Raw genomic sequence first — 21,777 nt, 5'->3', positions numbered from 1 at the left:
TTTGGCCTTTCGTTAAAGTTACCCAATACTTTCCATTATAAGGACCTTATAGCTTTGCCAAAGTTCAGTTATTCTAGCTCTAATTTCTCCTGCTGGCTGAATGCCTCTGGCTGATTTTATTTGGACTACTTTTGATAATTTTTTTAGAAAATTTTCAGTCATTTCCAAGAAAGAACCTAGGGGGAAATGTATATATTGTTGTCTATCTCAATAGCTTGTAGATATTTTCCTTTAAAAAGTCTCATTTCCCACGCTTTGCAGCACAGTCCTGAAATCTGGTGGGTAAATGATCTTTGTGCCTGGAATAGCCTTTTCTCTTTCCCAGTGAAAGTCTGCACAGCATAGAAGCAAGATGGCAACCACAGATTTGTATAGTGAAGAAAACTAAGTCTTTTAAGAGTTCTGCCTCACTTGTCCTAAAGGTCAGAGAAGAGGCAGAAGGAAAACGAATTCTTATTTTCAAAGCTGGTGGCTTCAGTGCTAGAGAACAAGACTGACTCTGGCAGGCAGTGCCTGTGTGATGGGAGCTGGGTCTGGTTGGGATGGAAGTCATTTTCTTCACAGTAGCCTGCATGATGCTGTGCTTTAATATTTGTGACCAAAACAGTGCTAATAACACACCAGCGTTATTACAGTTCCTGAGCAGTGCTTGCACAGCATCAAGGCCTTCTCTGTTTCTAGCTCTGCTGCCCCAGTGAGTAGGCTGGGATTAGGCAAGACATTGGGAGGGGACAGCTGACCCAAACTGCTCAGAGACATTCCACACCATGTACATCATGCTCATCAATAAAGCAGGGAGTTTTTTGTCATAGCTGCTGCTTGAAGATGGGCTGGGCATTGCTCTGCTGGTGGGAGGTGATGAGTGATTGCCTTTGCATCAGTTGGGATTTTTTTTTTCCCATTCACTTATTAAACTGCCTTTATCTTGACCCACAAGTGTTTCTCACTTTTGCCCTTCCAGTTCTCTCTCCCATCTCTCTCAGGGAAAGTGAGCAAGTAACTGGGTGGGGGCTGAGCTGCCACCAGCTGGCCTCAACCCATCCCAGCAACTCATCAACATCCAGCTCATCCTAGTTTATTGCTACCCATGTTTTTCTAAACAATCCTGATAGGAAACCTATGGCATCATTTGCAAAAGGGCTGAGCACTGTCCCCTGCCATGGAAGTCAGTGAGATCTAGCCTTCAAGCATGTAAAACATACTGCATGACTGTAGCTGGATTGCAGGGTTTCTGCTATCAGCAGCACATCTCTTGTCCGCATCTCCCAGTCATCCACACTGAGATTTCACTCAGAGTATGCCAGGGCTGCTCTTTGCAGGGTCGTACACATGGAAAGCAGGGAGAGAAAGGTCAAAGGCAGCATCATGTGTAGCTGAGCCTCGTGGGTCCGTCACTAGGACTTTTAGTGAGGCTTACAAAGTGGAAAGTGGAAGATGCCCTTGAGTGTATAGCATAAACATCGACTGTAACACTGGGTACTCAGAGAAATCACAGCACTGTAAGTGTTTCACTTATGAGGAGAGGATAACTTTAATCTTATTGTGGCTCAGTCCTATAAAATGGAGGTAATAATACCTCTTATTGCTTCCAAAGTTTAATTAACATTTGTGAAACATATAAATGTTAACCTGATGACAGGCATAAAGAAAATCTTCAGAGAAGAGCACGAATGTTGCACTGAATGGGACTTAGAGGAACAATTAACAAAAGATAAAATATTAAATGGGTACTCACTAAATTAGTTCAGTCTCTGTACCAAAAAAATGGAGTTACTGGGGAAAAAATTAATGCACTATTGTAAACTGACATCCTATCAGTAGGAATACATGTGTCCAAACATATGCAGGTAAGTTGAGGTCCCATGGGAAATATTTCTCCTGGCATTTCCTAGCTTGAGTGCTCAGTTTCACCATCTCAGTTCTTTGACCACAACTATTTGTGCATGTCTGACAAAATGAAAAAGATATGGGATCTCTCCAAAGCCTTCATTTATATTTTCAGTGAATATCTAATGCCCCATAATCTACCTGAAAGAAGACAGAAACACTGCATCAGAAGCAACTATATATAGTCTCAGAAGCAATATACGAGGAACTATTTATCACTACCTATCTTTTGGTTCATTTGCTCCTCTTGAAGTCCACTTCCTGTAAAAAGCAAGACCAATGTAATCCCAGTAAATATTACTAAAAATACTTATTAGAGTGGATATCTTTTATCGTCACTATGGCCTAACAAGCAAAACTTCAAAGGTTCAACATTCTCCATAAACATTAATTTACATAATCTATAGATGTGTTCTACATAGTGAGCAAAATACTTTACAATTGCAGTCATGATGTTCCCTGATTTTCAAAGGGTTTTTTTCTCGCTTTTTGAGTACAAATTCAGAGCTGAAGAGTTGTAATTTAAGATTCCCCTGGACCTACTTACACCCACTTGTTGAAGCGTCAGGGAGTTCTGATGGGTGGAACTCACAGGCTGAGGAGCCAAAATATATTGCAATAATGTTAACTTACTGCAGGGAGGATTCACTGTATTTTTATTTGCTTTTCTTGCTGTGCTCCTCTCCTGTGACCAAGCAATATACAAGCCATATTTACTTAGTCTCTGCTTCACTCTGAAACCTGCACTGCCAGGCAAGAGGTCAAGAAGCCCATATATGATATTCCAGTACCTGAAGGGAGCCTACAAGAAAGATGGAGAGGGACTTTTTACGGGAGCATGTACTAACAGGACAAGGGAGAATGGGTTCAAACTGAAAGACAATAGGTTTAGATTAGATAGTAAGAAAAAATTCTTTACTGTGAGAGTGGTGGGGCAGTGGAACAAGTTTCCCAGAGAAACTGTGGATGCCTCAGCCCTGGAAGTGTTTAAGGCCAGGTTGGATGGAGCTCTGAGCAGCCTCACCTGGTGGAAGGTGTCCCTATCCATGGTAAGGGGGTTTGAACTAGATGATCTTTTAAGTCCCTTCCATCCCAGGCCATTCCATGATTCTATGATTGTATGATGCATTTGGACTTCCTGTGTGGGTCTGTATTGACATAACCAGCAAATGTGGGGAGTGGACACAGCTGAACCAAGCTATGTTGATGTCTATAAGTAGATTAGACCAGCTTCCACTCCCTCTAGTGCCAGATGGCCTTATGGAGACACTTCTGTGCACCACCTTACCTCGGGGAGCATGAAGAACACACCCAGCTGTCCCTGAACGCCAGATGTGTGGCATGTAACAACAGCAGAATAATGTTCCTCTGGGCTAACACAGGCCAATTCTAGGTTCCTGCTTGCTGGCTCTTACTGAAGATAACCAGAAGCTGAACATCACTGGCATTTGGACAGTCTCAAAACATGGAGAGAACTTTGTTGCCTTCTATCAACATGAATCAAACTCTGGTCAGTATTTGATATACTCCAGCTGAAGAGCTGACCTGGTTAGAACTGAGGCAATTATCTATTCCTGAGGAAATCAGAACTATTTTTCTGTGTGTGTTGAAAGAAACACACACTATGAACAAACAAATGTTATTTCTTATGTATAAAACTCTGCTTCTGCAAAGATCCTAATAAAATTGGCACTAATTATTTGGTCTTGGTCCTTCTGTCTTCAACATTTAAGCGCTCTAGCAGTAGTGGAATTACTTTTCACTATGGAAATTTTGGAGCACAAATGTCAAATATTACATCAGTTTGGATATTCAGCAGACACAACAGCTACAATTGTTTTAGGCAATTTTGACGAAATACTGTGCAAAGAAATTGGTCTGTAAATTGCCAGAATAAAATTTCCCAAACTTTCTGAAGCGCAAATAATCATTCTTCTTTCAAAGTATTAATAAGCCCCACAATGATGTGTTTTATAAAATATCAAAAATATGAAAGAGCAGTCCCTAAATATCATCTGCAGGTAATTGTAATAGCTGTACTTCTAGTTGCATTCCAGCATTTCGTTTTTCTTTAAATTTAAAGCAATGTGACGGTCCAGTCTATTCTAGACCTGTCTTGTGTTTCCTTCCAAGAAATCCAGTTTCTAAAAGAAAAAGGTCAAAGCAATTGAAAGACAAGAGAACTTGCACATTAGCCTTTCCATGATCAACATCCAAACCATAGCTAGGAACAAGTCTGTATCTCTGAGTAATTCTGGCATACTGAAAAGATAGCCAGGTGTTTTGCTGCTTACAGAATCTCCCTCAGTCTCACAGTTAATCAAAAAATAGGAAAGGAAAAAAAAAAAAAACCAACCTCACTTGCCAGAGACAAGTCAAGATACCTAAATACTTTCAAATTATGATGCTAATTACCCAGATTAAGAAAAGACTCATCTGCAGATTTAACAAAATTATTAGTAAATAACTTCACCATTTGTTCAGGATCATTTACAAACTCATTAGCCAGATACAAGGAAAATATCTTCACTCTGGGCACAGGTCCAAAATGGTCATTAACAACAATATGAAATTGTTGCACAGAAAAAGATTTATCCTTAAAATATGTTATAATACTCAACTCTTACTTTTCAAATGCACATTTTGTATTGAACCCAAATGGCACTTACTTCAGACAAATGATCTTTCACATATGGTTCCTGTGTCACATGCAGTTCTCCTCAATGATGTATGCAATTCTTTCTCAGATTTTTTTTAAATTTAATTCTTGCCCTTTGTATGGCACGTGGGCTCAGGCTATGAGAAGGCTATCGATCAAAAGAGAATGCCACACATACCTCCATGTCCATGGACCAAGGCTTCCAGCATCTCCAAGGCTTGCCAAAGAGCCAAAGAGCTCAAATTTTGTAGGCTAACCTCTGGGAAGGAGCCAGGCAAGGGCAATGGTCCGTTGTGAAGTAGAATCAAAGGAAACAGGAACTGAGCACATTACCTCTGGGTTTAAATCACTTCAGCACAGCCTGCACTATTTATTCTTTATTATTTACAGGAGGATTAAATTTGCCTCTTTCTCTTTTGGACTACTGCTGAATTTGAACACATTTTGCAGAGTAAAAGTGAATGTGAACCATTATAAATGAACTTCCTTGATATTCAAGAGAAGACTGTAGCAAGGAAAAAAATAAGCAACTCACACATAGTTGGTAAGTGCTTAAAGTCACACTACGCCACAGCAACAACAAAGCACTCATTTGGGTAACTTATGTCAGCATTTGATGAATAAATTGTAATAGTTCCATATAAACAAGCCATATTAAGGCAATATGTAAACATTTCTAAAGAAGGATGATTTGTTTAGATCCTCTAGACCTTCTCCGAGTCTGAATCTGGCTGCAACATGCGATCATTTTGTGATAGTCAGCCTGTTGTGGTAGTAAGCTGTTGTTATATTATTATTGTTGGATGAAAAAATAGGCCTCATAATTTATGTCCTGAACTAGAGTAACAAAAGAGCCCCTAAAATGAAGCATTTATGTGAAGATAATTTCCCTAGAATGCTGTATAAAGTTTCCTAAAAATGAAAGAATACGAAAATATGCTTGAAACTTTTCCGGAGAAGATAAGTGGTTTTCACCAGAAAGGCAGTGTAATTGTCTTCGACAAATTTCACCACAGCTTTAAATGAAACTTGAAAAATACAAAACAGAATATAAAAAGTGAAAGCTTGTGAAGGCCCAGGACTGGGCAACACAGTGTTATGTCATCCAACATAACACAAACCTGTATTTTATACTGTATTGAACCCTAAGAAGGAAGAAATTTTTTTTACAGAGAGAGTAATCAGGCATTGGAATGGGCTGCCCAGGGAGGTGGTGGATTCACTATTAATGGAGGTTTTTAAGATGAAACTGGATGTGGCACTTAGTGCCATGGTCTAGTAACCACAGTGGTGTTGGATCAAGGATTGGACTTGATGACCTTGGAGGTCTTTTCCAACCCTGTTGATTCTATGATTCTATGATTCTAATTATGTGCCTATTCAGCAGTTTACCTAGCTAGCAGGAGGATCTTTTGATCCCTGTGTAATAAGAAATGGAGGTAAAGTTTAAGGTCTGAGAGGTCCAACTTCATGGGTAGCTGACACCTAAGCAGAAATAAGAGGAGGAGTCTGAAAGTAGCACCTGATTTGGTTGTTCAGGGTCAACATCTGTCTGAAACTCAGGCAGAGGAGGGGTTTCAGGCACTTGTTACCTGAAATCAAGTATGCTGGGGTATCTGCATAGTAGCTAGGGATGAAATCTGTATTTGTATTAGCAGAAGATCATCAGCAATTTAAATATATGCATTTTTACATAGATATTCTTATACATTCCTAACGTATGTATAAGAAGTTCAATGTGGAATACAATTTATAAGATTAAAAGCCAATATAGAAGCTTTAGAAATATGAAGTGTCCCACTCTGTCCACAAATTAATAAATATTTTCAAGTCACAAGACTGGAGGCAGATCCCAGGCCTAATGAATCAATCATAAACTCTATATGAATTCAAAATACTAATTATTTTTCTCTCAATTAGTAAGGAACATATTTTCCACAGATGAAGCAATTCACTCATCAGTCTCTGCAATTTTGGTTGCTGTCCTTCAGTTCACTAACGTTACTGTATGAAAAATTAGAAAAATGTTATAAGTTACTACTTTTGAGGAATTTTCTAAATTCCTGCACAGTCCTGCTCCTTGCACATCCCCTGATGACACAGGCTTAAAGTAGTATTCTTCTTTCTTCTTTTTTTTAAGCATTTCTTCTGCACTGTGTTTTCAAACGGAAGTGCTTTTCCTAAGGAGAAATGGAGCTTTGTTATTGGTTTCAACCAGTTTCATGAGAAGTGATGGAAAGATTTCTTCTTGCAAACATACTCATGGGCTTTAGATCAGAGTGTAGATAGCTTTTAGTTTCAAAACCTGAATTATATTGATTCTTCAAAATAAAAATTGTAAATTAGCTTGGGGTCCAAAATAAATCACCCCAGTGAGCAAGCACAAGTCTGCCTTATCAACACTGCAAGAGCTGTGGTCCTAATCCAACACAACAGTACAGGGTGTCTGTAATTACTTGATGACTGTATTCAGATTTAACTTTTACTCACGATATTCCAGTCAACTACTAGAGCATAAACTAAAAGCTGAGTTGAGTCTCTTTGATATCTGAGCCCTTTTTTAAAGCAACAAATGGCTACTGCAGCCGGTATTCCAGCATTTTTGTTAATCCCTAAATAAAGATACTGCCTCCACATCAGCGAAACACACACATCAAGTAGATGTCAACTCAAGTCATCAGACCAACCAAAGTAATTCAGATTTCTAAATCTGTTCCATAATTTTTGTTCTAGAATGACTAATTTTTGTGGCTTTAATCCTCCATTCCTTGCTGAGGCAAGATTGTACCCGACAGGTTTCCAACGCTTTCTAAGTCGGTACACTATGGTCCTTTTTGAAGCCATAGCCCCTCTGAAAACACCATGTAGTATAATAATTTCTTTGGGCATCCCTACATCCAACAGACTGCAATATCTCTAATTGCAAAGGCAAAATTGTGTGCATCTCCTGTTTGCATTAAAAAAGACCCTCTGGTGTCTCCACTACTTTGTTCATCCCCAGAACAAACCAGTGCGCATTGCACTAGCCCTGCTTCATCAACACTGATGTTAATACTCCAAACTGGATCATAAACACCTATCACTGTCTTCAATAGCCTAAAAACGGGTAGCTTTGCAGAAAATCAAAATGCACCTTTCGTGAAAACAGAAGTCTGGAAATGATCACTTATTTCTGGCAACAACCAGAACTAGAAAAATAAAAGATGACTGGCCTGTATATCCCTAATCCCACAAATATATACACACACATTCTCCAGTGTGTGTACTGCATGCAGTACCATTGAATCCAACAGAACTACTCCTGGCCCTTCATTCAGCACCAGGGTGAACTTTGCACATCCTGCCTTCCTCTTCCCAGCCGACAGATACGCACCCACCGCTTCAGGAATCCACGGTCGGCGTGTCGCGGTGTGAGCGTGGCGAGCCTGGAGGGGCCACACCCACGAGGAAACCCCCGGGTGCCTGCCACGAGTGTGGGGAGGGAGAGCACCATTCTCCCTCCCAAGCTCCCCAGTCACTGGCGGGTGCCCTGTGAGTCCCGTCCCGAGCTGCTCCCCACGGGCAGCCCCTGCTGCCCACGGCCCCGCAACCCGGGAACCCCGCGGTCCCGCGGGACGCGGCGGGACGGGGTCCGAACCCCCCCCAGCCCCATCCACCGGCGGGACCCCGAGCCCGCCCTCGCCGCCCCGGCCGCGGCCCCTTCCCCGGGGCGGAGGGAGGGAGGCGGGGCCGAGCCGGGCTCCGCGGGGCTGGCGGCGAGAGCGCGGTGCCGCCGGCGGCCGAGCAGCGACGGCGAGCGGAGCGGCAGCGGCCGGGGCTGCGCAGCGGGGCCGCGCCCGGCACCCGGCATGGCCCGGCAGTAGCAGGGAGCGCTCCGCCGCCCGCCGCTCCCGGCGGCAGCCCCCGCCGCGCCCCGTCCGTCCTATGAGACCCGCCCCGGCGCCAAGATGAAAGGTAGGGACGGGAGCCGGGCGCCCGCTCCGCCGCCCGCACACGTGCGCCGCGGGCACCGCGCACCGGGCACCGGCCGGGAGGGGATCGGCAGCGTCCGAATAGTGTGCGGGCGGGGAACAGGCGGCGGGCAGGACCTGTAGGGTGCGGGCAGGATCAGTGGGGTGCGGGCAGGATCAGTGGAGTGCGGGCAGGATCAGTGGGGTGCGGGCAGGATCAGTGGGGTGCGGGCAGGATCAGTGGGGTGCAGGCAGGATCAGTGGGGTGCGGGCAGGATCAGTGGAGTGCGGGCAGGATCAGTGGGGTGCGGGCAGGATCAGTGGGGTGCGGGCAGGACAGCGTGTGGCAGCGTGCGGACAGGGCAGCACGCGGACAGTCTGCAGCAAGGCAGCAAGGGGGGATTTCGGGCAGGGTGCAGGCAGGGCGGTCAGCGGGGAGGGTTGCCAGCGGCGTAAGCCGCCCGTAGGAAGGGTGCTGGCAAGACACCGTGCAGGCAGGTGGCGGGCAGGGCATGCCGGCTGTGGGCAGAGCGCCGGCAGAGCACAGGCAGCCGGTGCCGGGAGGGGCAGAGCGCGGGTCTCACCGCGACCCCGGGTCATGCGTGGGGCCGGCCCGGCAGCGGGCGAGCCCAGGCACCGCGCACCGGGGGCTGCGCTGCCGCCGCGGCTCGGTTTGTGTCGGTCGGTGCCGGTCCGGGAGAGGGTGTCCGTGTGCGTGTGCGTGTGTCCCGTCATGAGTGCTCTCCCCAGCACGTTTTATCTCGGCACCCAACTTTTATCTTCCCCCTCGCCGGCGTCCCGAGAAGAAGACTTGGGTTTCTCCCTGGCTTATTTGTTTATTTTTTGCCAGCGTTTCGCGATGTTCTTGGTGTACCTTCTAAACATCTGGCAGTGATTAGGTGCCAGTAGAGGTTTAACTGGCTTGTGAAATGTATTTGGCATATTTCTCCTCAACATCCACTGACTGGAAAATTTTTGATCTTTACTTTGCATCTGTTCAAACTGAAACTTTGTTTCTTTTCTTTTTCCTCTCTTTTCCTCCCTTCCCTCTCCTTTTGTTTTAAATGGGGGAAACATGCCAGTTCTAGTAGTTGACTACATCCTACAAAGTTGTGACAGAAGTATTAGCTACTTTAAAATGAAATAAAGAAGCAGATTGCCAAATTGCTACACTGTTACCTAGTAAAAATGTATTGGGGGGGTTGCAAGAAAGCTTTCTGTTTATGAAAATTGATAGCCTTAGCAAAAGGCGTAGAGTTTACACACTGGGGAGTACTTACAATGAAAACATCAAAGGAAATTATGGAAAGTTTAGGAGTTTGTCAGACTCGAATCTAGTTTTTCTTCAGATGCAAAAATAAACTTGAAGGATGGAAGGAAAGAAACCATACATATAAGAAAATTATTTTTGGGCACCAGTGTGCCTGTTCTTGGATTGCAGAGTTTTATTCCAGATGCCAGGAGGCCAGTAAACATCATGATAGTTACACTGAATTTCCAGACTTTGGGACACCAAATGATGTGATTATTTATTCACTTGCCAGAGTAGCTGCCTGAAGGGAGGAAAAACTTTTTGGGAGCATTTATTTTGCAAGCCCACACACACTATTAAGTTACTTCTGACACTGTGGCATGGTGTGTCTCCAGGGCCATGCAACATATTAAAAATAATGTATTTACAATGTTCTTTATTTATAGGGTGCTTGTGCCAAAAATTTTGTCATGAGCTTGCCATTATCAGCGTAAGTGTAATGGCAGGAACAAACCAAAACAATGAGGATCCAGTGATACAAACCAGTGACTGTTATCACTGAAACCCTTACGCTCCATTCTTTGGGGTTCTGGGGAGAGGCAGGATGCAAAGGACCAAGGGTGGCAATAACATATAATGCAACTTGCGTCTCCTTCTGTTCTGCCTCCATTGCTTTTTGCAAAGCGGAGAAATGGCATTTGCAGGGAAGATCTTTTTCCTGCTGGGAACACTTGCTGGTGCCCCACACTCTATCGAGAGGGAGTGCTAGTCCTTACCATTTGGTTTTCCTAAGAGTGATCACAGCTATCTTATTTCTTTCCCCCACAGAGTTACAGAAATCAGTAATAAAACATGCAAAGAAGAATACTTAAATGACTGTGCTAATAACAAGAGAAAAGAGAAGCTTCAAACATATCATCACATCAAGTGCCATTGCCACCGTTATGGAAGTCAGAGAGCCAAACCAAATCTTGACTTGGTGATTTCCTTTTCAGGGTACAGATTTGGCTTTTCATATTTTCTCTTTACACTTGATGGTGGCGATAATTGTACAACTGTAGAACTTGGTGTAGTTACACGTTTTTCTCAGTAACAACAAAATGATCTGTTGATTGCAGCTGTCTCTGTATCTACCCTCTCTGGAGAATGGAGGAATATCTAAATAATTACATCACTAAATATCTGTAAGGAATAAATTATATTTCCCATTGCTGGTATTCGTAATGTGTTATGTTTTAAATCAGTAAAACAAATTACGTATAATATACTGGCAGTTTCATTTCCAGCAAGCAACACTGAGCTCACAAACTTTGTGATATTTTTTTACTAATAATTCATGTGGTTTATATAGGGACTTGACTGCTTTAGGGTCAGATTTATCTTTATCAAATGATACTTCTAAGTTGTAGTTATTTATTGGGGTATGAAGGAGTATTTGTTGCCTGGGAAACAAATGAAAGCAGCTTCCTCATAGTCAAACACCATCATATGTTTGAAAACATTGGCCCTAATTTAAGACAGGGACAAGCATTGTTAAAACTGAGAACTTCTTCCCATATATCTGTGATGTATTTTGTAATTACTACTTTAGACTCTCTCTGTAATCACTGCTGTCACGGCAGTGCTGGTAATAAGTATTTTCAACTGAAATGTGGATACTGTTTGCTTAATGACTTAATACTAATGCCCAAAATTGAGCAATGACAAAGTCAAGGTGGTCATTTTGGGACTGTTGCTCCAGGATGACAGAGAAGCTCTTAATATTGATACCCAAAGTAGCTTAACTGCTTCTTTCCACTACTCCTCCACCTCTGCTGCTTCCTCTACCTCCTCCTCCATCTCCTGCTTTTTCTCCTCCTCCTTCTTCTCTTCCTCTGCCATCATAAGCACCTTGCTAAGTACTCCTTGTATAATGATGGTACTGGAGGACAAATTATTTGGGATCCTGTGCTTGAGAACTGGAATGTGACTGAATACCCTGTCCTGTACAGTTCTCTCATTTGATAAGAAAGATGCACAGGGAGAAACAGGTTTGTCCTTGGTAGTGTTCCACTGAAATCAGTGGAGCCTGTACTGCCTCAGGAATGGCCTAGCCTGAAAGCCCAGCTTTCTTAGCCTCAACCAGTTTACTTTAAGGGCAGCTTAATGTGCTTACTGCACAGTTTTCAGTAGATACAGCACATTGACCTTTCACAGTGTGTGCCAGTTCCGTTTACCCCAAGTTGGCCTTATACAGTGAACGCTTTATCAGACAATTAATGAGATATCAGCCTGTATTGCTAAAATTGTCCCTTCTGTGTCTTATCTTGGAGCCTGGATGTAATCTGCAGGTAAAGCCTACATTTTCTCTTTCTTTCTCTCTCTCATCTTTGTGTGCACCAAATCAAACAAACAATAATCTGCAAATAGGTCTTTCCTGGGTAGAAACTTCAAATATTAATTTAAAAAAAATCCAGTCCAGAGCATTTTACAACATCCAGAAAGCATCTGAAAACCAAGGATTAGAAGTGGAGTGATCCAGTAACCTTTACTTAGTCCAGTTATAACAGAGCTTATATGAATATAGTGACATAAACATGAAACATATGCAGGAGGTCTGAGTGGTGTGTGTTGGACATGTCACAGGACCCTAACACAGAAGTTCAAAGGCATGAGCAATTATAATAAATGTGTGATACAACACAGAACAAATCCTGAGCAATGCTACTATACAGTCAGTGTGTGTGCTGAACTGGTTGGTAGCACAAAGGATTTTTAACATATGGATGAGAAAGATGCAAACATGCATCGAAGGATATTCTTGATAGTGATATAGAGGAAAACAGAGTGTTAGAAGCTATGAAATTACGAGAGAAATCTGTTATTGCACAGATAGAAATATTACTGTACATCTGCAAAGGATATTGAGCAGAATTAACATATAAGCTATTTATGACAGGAGTATTTTCAGTAAGAAGTTGTAATTGTTCATCTTTGCTTTCAATCTACTTTTCCCAGCCATACAGGACGAAGAATAGCATGGGCAAACCTATCCCTGTGAAGAAGGGAGTTGTCTAAAATCTCCTGTGGCTCTTTCTTCTCCTACTTTGGATAACATAAATTTATTTTAGACTGATTTCACAACAGTTGAGGGCTGAACAGAGCCCCTTTTTTGTCACAACCACTAAAAAGTTTGCTTAGATTCGCAAAGACCATTGTGCCCAGAGCTTGACACTTTTGCCTGCTAGGATAAGGAGGGAAAGGTAATCTTTCAGAGAGAGAGCTGATCAGGCTTTGCAGAGATAAGAGAATAAAATAAAGAGAGCTGGAAGAAATGTCAAGGATGAAAGCAGTTCAGTACTGCAAAGGATGCATGTCCAGTTATCTTCAGCTTCACAAAACGTTCCTTATCCTGAGGTTCTGCGTGCCAGAACAGAGAATCTCTCCTTCTAGCCCTCCCCCTTGGAAAGCAAAATAAAGACACTTTTTACAAGGCACTGAAAGTGAACCCGATCCTCCTCATAATGTGAGTGTGGTCTGTATGAGTGAGGGAGCAACCTAAGATGAATTGTCTTTGGAGTTTGACTGCTTCCACCTAAAACTGCAATCCCTTTTGGTGCATAAATTTGAGGTGAAGACTGGGACGTTGCTGGGGAACAAAGTGAATGAGTTATGGGAGGTAATAGAGACGTGTTGTTAGGAATGTGTATGCCATTTTAATGCTGCTGTTAATTGCCTCCTCTGACATACAGACAGGGAGGCATGATTTTTCAGTGCACTAATGAGAACAGATCTGTTTGCTCTTAAATCATTATGCTGAAATATGATATGATTTAAACTTTTAACTTCTAAGGTTGACCCTCCACACCATGCAGCTGCTTCTGACCCCAGTACTGTAATGAAGCTGTGTGGCACATACAGGCTAACAAATTTCATTCAAGAAACACCCTTATTTACTGGCTTCATTTTGTGCCTTAAAAGCAAAACCAGAGCCATTGTTGTTACACCTCTGAATTTCATAATCTGTGGGTTTTGTGTATTCTTAAAGTGAGCACTTGCATTTTTTGGGCATAGCAGTAGAGGAGAAGATTGAGACCAGGGTACTAAAATGCATCCATTTGTCATGATTCTTTGTTTTGTTTGTTTTATGCATGTGTTAGGTGATGAGAGACACAATCCAAGTTTTGCTTTATGCATGTGTTAGGTGATGAGAGACACAATCTGAGTCTTAGGATATGTACCAAGAGAGGATATCTGCTCTAGGACCTTGCCTTTTTCAGTCTGTATACTGAAATCAGATAAATTCTCAGATCAGCAGTCTGAAGGACAAAGCTGGGAAAAAGCCTCAGTCTTGTTGTCAGAATCCAAGCTCAAACAGCATCCCAAAGGATGCTTTGGGGTGCAGGGAGATGAGATCTCTTCCAGGACTGCCTCAGCTGAACCTCTACCATGGCTGCCCTAAAGACCACATACTCGGCAAATGTAGAATCCATGTAATCCCTGTCCAAAGAGCTTACTGCGTGACAAGTCGGACAAAGGAAGGGATGGATAATATGGACACAACACATACGGCAACAACTGTGACATTGTGAGTGGGACATGTCAGCTGGAGACCTTGTCAATAGGGAAGTGTTTGAAGTGTGGGGTGGGATTTTATGAGGGAGAGCTTATCAAAACAGAGGCAGAGAGAGAAAAGCCTATAAGGAAAAAGTAGTGGAGAAAGGCAGAAGAGGACTAGTGAAATGGAGCATCTGTGAAGAGAGGGAAATGACCAGCCCATTAGCACAAGCAGGGGACTGTCCAGAATAAAAGCTAAGAAAATCAATGGAAACCAATTAGACTGATGAAGTCATCAACATCTGAAGGCCACAGCTGTTTGCTGTGCTTCTGCTGGCTCTGTTTCACCTCTAGGTCAGCACTTTGAATGTAGACCCAGTTAATAGTGACCAGAAATGCATATAAATCTGGTGGCTGCTCAAAAAGCTTTTGAAATGTGATATGAGAACGATATTGGTGTTTGGTGTTCTCATCTGTCTGAACAGTTGTTAACATTATAGAAACCTCACAAGTGGATGAGTTTCTCCTTTTCACCAAAAGAGTGCTGAGATGGAGAGAGTGGGCAGGAGTAGCTTTTTGACACTGACTCCTCATGAAGGAGATGCACTTGTTACACAGTTCTGAGCAGAGTTCTTCATCCATGCTGATTTATGGGTCAAAGAGAGAAACATCATGATTTTCAACTAATGGGTACAGCTTCTTTCCAAATGGTACAAGTAAAAATCTGTTCTTGCTAATAATACAATGATTTTTACGGAGCTGCAAAAAAAAAGAGTTATATCTGGAATATAACTCTATAGTTCCCCTTAAATCAGTAGGAAAGGCAGGGCCCTAACCATTAAAACCCTTTGAGAGGGAGATTTATTTTAAAGGAAACTCTTACAACTGGATGTCATTTTTACTACAAATTAATCTTGTAATTCTGAGTTCCCAGCCTGGTACTTAGGGGTAGGTTCTAATATATTGTAGTTCAAGTTTTCAGAGGGTTATAAAGGAACTTCTAAAACCTGAGCTGAAACTTAGGCATGACAATTTTCAGCCCAGATGCCTCATTCTCTCCTGGAATAGATTTCCCCAGATTTTTACATGCAATGTAGAATGTTGGCATCTTTTCTTTATTTAAGACTTCAAACAGTCTTTAAACAAGGACTTTGTATTTATGTTTACGGCACACAGTTGTTCTAGAAATTATTGGATACCATGTGTCAGCAGCCACCATACAACCCAGCACCTCTAATGGTTCTGAGGTCTTGTTTGCTTCGTTAGTTAGTTGGGTTTAAATGGCTGAGCAGGGTGTACTGTTAAAAGGTGACAGCTGGACATGTACATTAGCAGCTTTCTCTAAAACCTTCCTTATGCCAACGACACCCACAAAAGGAAGGGGATAAAATGAAAACAACTTCCCTAAAATCACCTTGCACCAGAGGCTCCTCAGATCTGGTGCTGTTCCAGCAACAGGATCAAGTGGTGCTATGGTTATAGACCCTATATAGTCTCAGGGGCAGATTTAGCATCCTTCTTGGCTCCAGGCCAACTCTTTCTTACTTGACCTCAGCGTGACTCATAAGTGGTCCATGATTAATTTATTTAAGATTTAAGAACAAGAATGAGAAATTAAACAGTTCTACTCCACAGATTTTTGCTTTGCCTCTAGCAAATTAATCAAATGAGGGTCTAATTTGTTTTAGATTAAATGAATTCCCTCTGTTTGCTGTGTTAATCCCCAGCTGAACTGCCTTTTTGTAATTCCCACTCCCTTGAAGCATTGTACTGTATCTTATTTAACTCTACAACTGTATTTATTAGAGGTGTTGTAGTAATAACTTCTGACTGCAGGGCAAGTGGAATTTGGTGTTGGTACTCGGTGGGGCATAGATGTTGCCAAAATACCTCAAAGCTTTTTTTTTTTGACCAGAACTCTTGCTGTGCACTGACTCCCAAGATATTTGATGTATTGCTGCTCAGCTACAATGAGACACTCATTTGTAGCATTCTGCTGTAATCTCCCCATGACAGTCTGTTGTAGCATCCAAGGAGACTCTTGTAAATCTGATGAAACAGGAGATCTCTGGTGGTCCTTCCCCTACACAGTTAAATACAATCGGTTGCTCACATGTGTTTCTGTTCTGCCCAAAGTTCACCTTTTTTATGGACCTTCCTTCTGCCAGAGTTCTGTAGAAGTCGATGGAATAATAAACCAGCTTTTCATGTTTCTTTGTCTTTCTTATTCTGGATTCCCTTTTTTTTTGAGTCACAGCTGAGACCTTGATAGAGCATCTTATAACTAAATTATGGCTTGTCTTCCCAGCACTAGAGAGTTAATTCTTCTGTCTGGGACATAACAAGAGATTCTGTTTTATTGTCTGCTTCAAGGAGGAGTCTGGCCTTTATATTTTTCACCCATGAAAATAAGCCTTGCTTGTGTATTAATGTATATGTATGTAACAGAAATACTTGCATTCATTCCAATCATTCTCTTTGTAACTGAGAAGGGCTGGATTTAAACTAAAGAAAAATACTTCTAACTTAAAGTTTTCACAATGTTGAACAAACTCCTCCTGCACCAGTTTCAAACTCAATCAAGTATGGGCACCACTGATGTGAAAACAAAATTTCCTTTTCTAAGATCAGCCACTGGTGCTCAAAACTCATGAATTTCTGCCACATCGATTTCTGATACTGCCTTTAAAAGTGTAAGTTATTAAAACACGCTGGAGGTTTTCTCACTATTTGCTTTCCTACTTGGTGTGTATTTTCTTAACCTCTGTAATTCATAACAGATCGTGTTTTCAGTTTTCTCTAGAAAAGCTGTTGCCTTTTCAATGAAAACTTAGGTTCTTTTGTATTTTCCCAATGCAAAGATATCAGGAAGCTTTGAGATTTTTGTAGAACTTGTGACAAAACTGTAATATTTCCAGCAGAGGAACAGAGGGCCAAATTTCTGCTGCCTCTAGTGAGAACTATAGTGCCCAAAAGGCATGAGAGGAGGAGGCTGGGTACAGGGCTTTGCCTCGAGACTTAAATTTATAGACTTGTTTGTCAACTTCATTTTTAATATTTCAAACACAGATTTCTTCTGTAGTAGGACTTTCAACCCATCTTAGTGTCTTTTTCCAAAATGCTGATCATTTCTGAATGTTTAATCTAAGCTTGCTTTATTAATTTCTTCCTTTTTTATTTTTCTTAAATTTGTTACATTACAGTTAATATTGTGAAATGTATTTGCACATGATTTGAGCAAAGTGCCTAGTGGCAGTTGTGACTGAAAGACCACTGAGCTTTGTCTATTAAATAATTTTCATAGACTTGCCCTAAAATACATTGCTGCCCCTTGCAAGACCAACTCACAGGGACTGAAAAATGTCTTATGTGATATTCGAGATTTTAGTGAGCAGGGAGCTGGGTCACTAATTGACAAAACTGTCCTTGCCCATCTCCACTTCTTTGTTTCAAACACCACAAGTGCCCTTCAAAATTAGGAGATTAATAAATAAAGTATCCAAAGCTTAAGAAAAAACTCCATCCCTAGCAAGAACAACATGCAGTGCTGCAAATACTGAAAAGCATATGTTTTTATTTTAAAACTGCATATAGAAATATCTAAAATATATGTATATAAAAATATATATGTTGCAAATATTGAAAAGGCCAAAGAAACAACAATGTGATTATAAAAGCGTGACCAGAGGCCAATGCAATTGGGCAAAGCATGAAAAACAGGACAACTAGGGAAGAGGTCGGCAGCCTGGGAGGAAGGTCTTGGAGATGTGGAGTGGGATGAAGCCACAGGATTTAAAGATGGCCTGACTGTATACATCAGATACAAATTAGATAAGCCAGGTTACGCTCCTGAGAAACAAAGGAGGCAATTGTGTTACAGCCTGATAGCAGGAGAGGGCAGGAAGCTAAGGGCTCTGGGGCAGATATTTTGTGCAGCATTTTATCTTTTGTACAAGAGGGGAAGATTTTTCCTGAGTAGCTCACTGCTAGGATGAGGAATTTGGTTGTTGATGGTTTATTAGTATTTGTCGTGTTTTGTTGGGTGACCTTGTCTTCAGATAACATTCAGTACAATTGTGAGAGTTTGTTTGGTTTGGTTTTTTCAAAGGTTTCTTTCTGCCTTCAAAACCAGCATGTGTTTGTTTTGCCTGAGAAGCATCCACTGGCTCTTCCACTTCTTAAATGTTCATCTGAATTGGAGGTGTAGCTTAAGATGTGGACAGGAGCACCGCTGGCAGTAAGCAAAATGTGTTACCTGGTGAAGAATATTTTTTTAGCTGTTCTGTCAATAGTGTCGTCTGAGTAAAGGATGATGTTCTGCAAAATGATGTATTTCATGGACTCCTCTACTGCTTCAGGCAAAGTCTCTCTCAGACCTCTATGTGTGGCACCTTGCAGGTCAGAAGGAGGAGCAAGTCAGTTTTCCTGCTGGACATGCACTCAAATCATTTAGGCTTTGTTGAGCCTGAATGCAGAGTGAATCTTTACCTTTGAATTCATACCCCCAGGGCTCTGCGGTGGCCCAAGTAAGCTGCGGCAGCAGTTAGCACAGTTTCATGATGCAGAGGAGTCTGATCATGTACACTAAGTCTGTGGACAAAAAAGGTCTAACTGAGCACAGACTTCTCACTCCATCACATCTGTTTGTCTGCATTTAGCTTGCTTTTCCACCGCCAGTCATTAAGTGTTCCCTTCTGGTGAACCCCTTGACTGGCCCTTGAGCTTCTGTTTCCCTTGCTCCCCTCAAGTCAGGGAAAGACCTGGATGGAAAGGTTGCAAGCTTCCTCAGCATCCTGTGCTGGAATGGTGGCACAAGGTGACCAGCAGCTGCTGAAGCACCTGGGGGTGCTGAATCAACCTCCCTGCCAGTGCAATGCAAACAAAAGCCCAGAAGAAGTTGGGTTTTGGACAACAGGGATTGCCATGAGATGCCAGCAGCATTTTTCACAGCATGGAGGCAAGGCTTGCCTGCATGTTTCTGCTGGGAATCACAGCAGAGACAAGTGTTTCTTCAGCGTGGCAGTGGGCTAAGAACCACCGGCTGCCACTTGGGAAGCCATGTCCTAGGTCCTGTTTAAAGAGAGTCACATGGAGGCTTCTCCCAATGTAAAAATGGTGTGTGTCGGAGAGGGAATGGATCTACTCTGCTCCCTCTGGGCAACAGGGAAATGGGAGAAGAGCAGCCTGGGTTGTGCTGCCCTCCCTGGCAGTTGTTTGCTTTGTGCAGAGGCTGTGCTGATGATAATACAGAGCTTTTGCCTTTCCTGTTGGTAGAAGGAAGCTGGACACACGAACACAAACATATCCTTTTTTTTTTGTTAAAGAAGTCGAGGGTGTATTTCTTTTGCTGATGCCAGCCTTTTCCTTTGCTGCTGGAATGGAGAGGATAGAAGGAAGAGGAGAGAAATGAAGCTTCTGACAAAATAAAATCATGATTATTAGCATATTACTGCTTGCTAACATAAAGATGAGATCAAAAGGCTTAATGAAGTCAATCATAGAATATCGTGAGTTGGAAGGGACCCACAAGGATCATCAAGTGCAACTCCTTGCCCTGCACAGGGCAGCCCCCAGAATCACGTCATGTGCCTGAGAGCATTGTCCAAATGCTTCTTGAATTCAGGTGGGCTTGGTGCTGTGACCACTTCCCTGGGGAGCCTGATATTTTCCTAATATCCAGCCTGCTGTGACACAGCTTCATGTCGTCGCCTTGCGTCCTGTCACTGGTCACCACAGAGAAGAGATCAGTGCCTGCCCCTCCTCTTCCCCTCATGGGGAAGCTGTGGGCTGCCATGAGGTCTCCACCCCTTCTCCCTTTCTCCAGGCTGAACAGACCAAGTGACCTGAGCCACTCCTCATATGGCTTCCCCTCTAGACCCTTCAAAATCATCACCATCTTGGTTTTTATTTTTCTCATCTGTTTGAGTTTATCAGTTCTGTTTCCTATATTTTATTGGATCTTGCATCTTCAAGTCAAGCTAGTGCCCATAGGAAGTGGTGGATGGATGGACAACCATCCCCTCTGACTCCTCTCTCATTACTTGGCATGGCTATATGTGGCACTTTGTGTAAAAGGCCAAACTGGTGCATGTGTAGCCTGAGCCCAATGCCTGCAGAGCACGGGCAGCTGGCTGGAGTGAGTGCTGTGGTCTGGGTGAGCCTGCCCAAACAGCATGCTGGTGACAACTGTGGCTGTCATTGTGATGAGGGACATTTCTACTCTGCTCTGTACTTAATTGGCCAAGCAGGCCTCACGGTAGCTGCCTGGTGATAAATCTGCACAATTTGTAATCTGGAGTTCTGCTGGGGATTCTGGTTGGGGGAAAGGCTCTGAACTGCCTTCTCTACTTGAAGACAGAGGTGGGAATATGAGCAACAGAGAGGAAGATCAGTAACATGCCTAACAAATCAATTAAAGTTACATTAATTCATGAACATTTAAGTGTAAAAACTTCTTCCCATCTTTTTCCAGTGGTAGTAGTAATAATCTGCTGCTGTGTCTTTCTTTCTCCAGACGATTTTGCAGAGGAGGAGGAGGTGCAGTCCTTCGGCTACAAGAGGTTTGGTAAGTGGCAGCAGGTCTTTCATCTTGCTATCGCGTAGTGCTTAGGGTAAATCAAACACCTGCTATGAAAATCTTCCTTCCTGGCAGCATCAAAACATACAGGTACAGTCCCATCATCTACTTTAATCCAATATTTTCCCAAAGGAAAGTGTGATTTTTAGACTTGATTTATTTTCTTGGCAAACATAAGGCTTCAGAAATAACGGTGATCAGAAGCAAGCGTGGTTTGTTTCATTATTTGATCATTAGCACAATGAAACTGAAGCCCACACCTGATCAAAAATGAATGTGCATGCTGTAAAAGTGGGTCAATGCCTCTTACATGTCCTCTGCCCAGCTGGGCACTGCTTCACCCCACACATGGATGTGCAGCAGGGTTTATAGGTGTTCCCAAGAGTGGTTGCATGGAACCTTCTGTTGACTTGCAGAAGTTGTACCGCCAGCTGGGCCAGGACATACGCTGTGGACTCCTCTCAAAAGAAAAGTATATGGTATGGATGCATTCTGATGTCAAAAATTATTAGAATGAGCTTTGTTACTTATTTCCTTTTTCTCCTTTCCTTTTTTTTTGACGTTTGTTTACCCCAAATGGCTTTCTCATGTGAGGAAGGCAGAGCCACGCATCTGTGCGCAGCAGGTCAGCAGCTTTCAAGGCCCCTCTTTTCAAGGCTCTTGTGATCTCTCTCTCTCTCAGGAAAACGTTTCAGTCTCTGCAGTCAACAGCTTCACCCAGGGCAGGCTGATGCCTGTCCCTGTGACAAGGGGAAGGTGACATGGTGGCCTCTGAGCTCCCACAATGCCAACTCTATCTTGGAGCAGCCAGAGAGGCTCATCATCCAAGCTGCTAGCTGCCTTTTCAACTGTAAGCTATCAGGATAATAGTTCACCTTATTTTTTATCTCCTGGGAAAGTGGCTGCAGCAAGAGTC

General features: G+C 42.7%; 1 protein-coding gene across 1 annotated transcript in view; it reads left to right on the top strand.

Annotated features, from left to right (window-relative positions):
- Nucleotides 1-8,299: 8,299 nt before the first annotated feature.
- COLEC12 (collectin subfamily member 12) overlaps nt 8,300-21,777 on the top strand; it is a 102,340-nt gene continuing 88,862 nt past the window's right edge. The window contains exons 1-2 of the mRNA XM_064655683.1: nt 8,300-8,500; nt 20,799-20,849. Of these exons, the coding sequence (XP_064511753.1) occupies nt 8,494-8,500; nt 20,799-20,849 (58 nt within the window). The 5' untranslated portion in view covers nt 8,300-8,493. The remainder of the gene's footprint in view (nt 8,501-20,798; nt 20,850-21,777) is intronic.

This window comes from Pseudopipra pipra, chromosome 1 (assembly GCF_036250125.1).
Source record: "Pseudopipra pipra isolate bDixPip1 chromosome 1, bDixPip1.hap1, whole genome shotgun sequence".
NCBI classification, from domain to species: Eukaryota; Metazoa; Chordata; class Aves; order Passeriformes; family Pipridae; genus Pseudopipra; species Pseudopipra pipra.
Note: the sequence above shows the minus strand (reverse complement) of the source record. Positions and strands in the feature narration are given on the sequence as shown.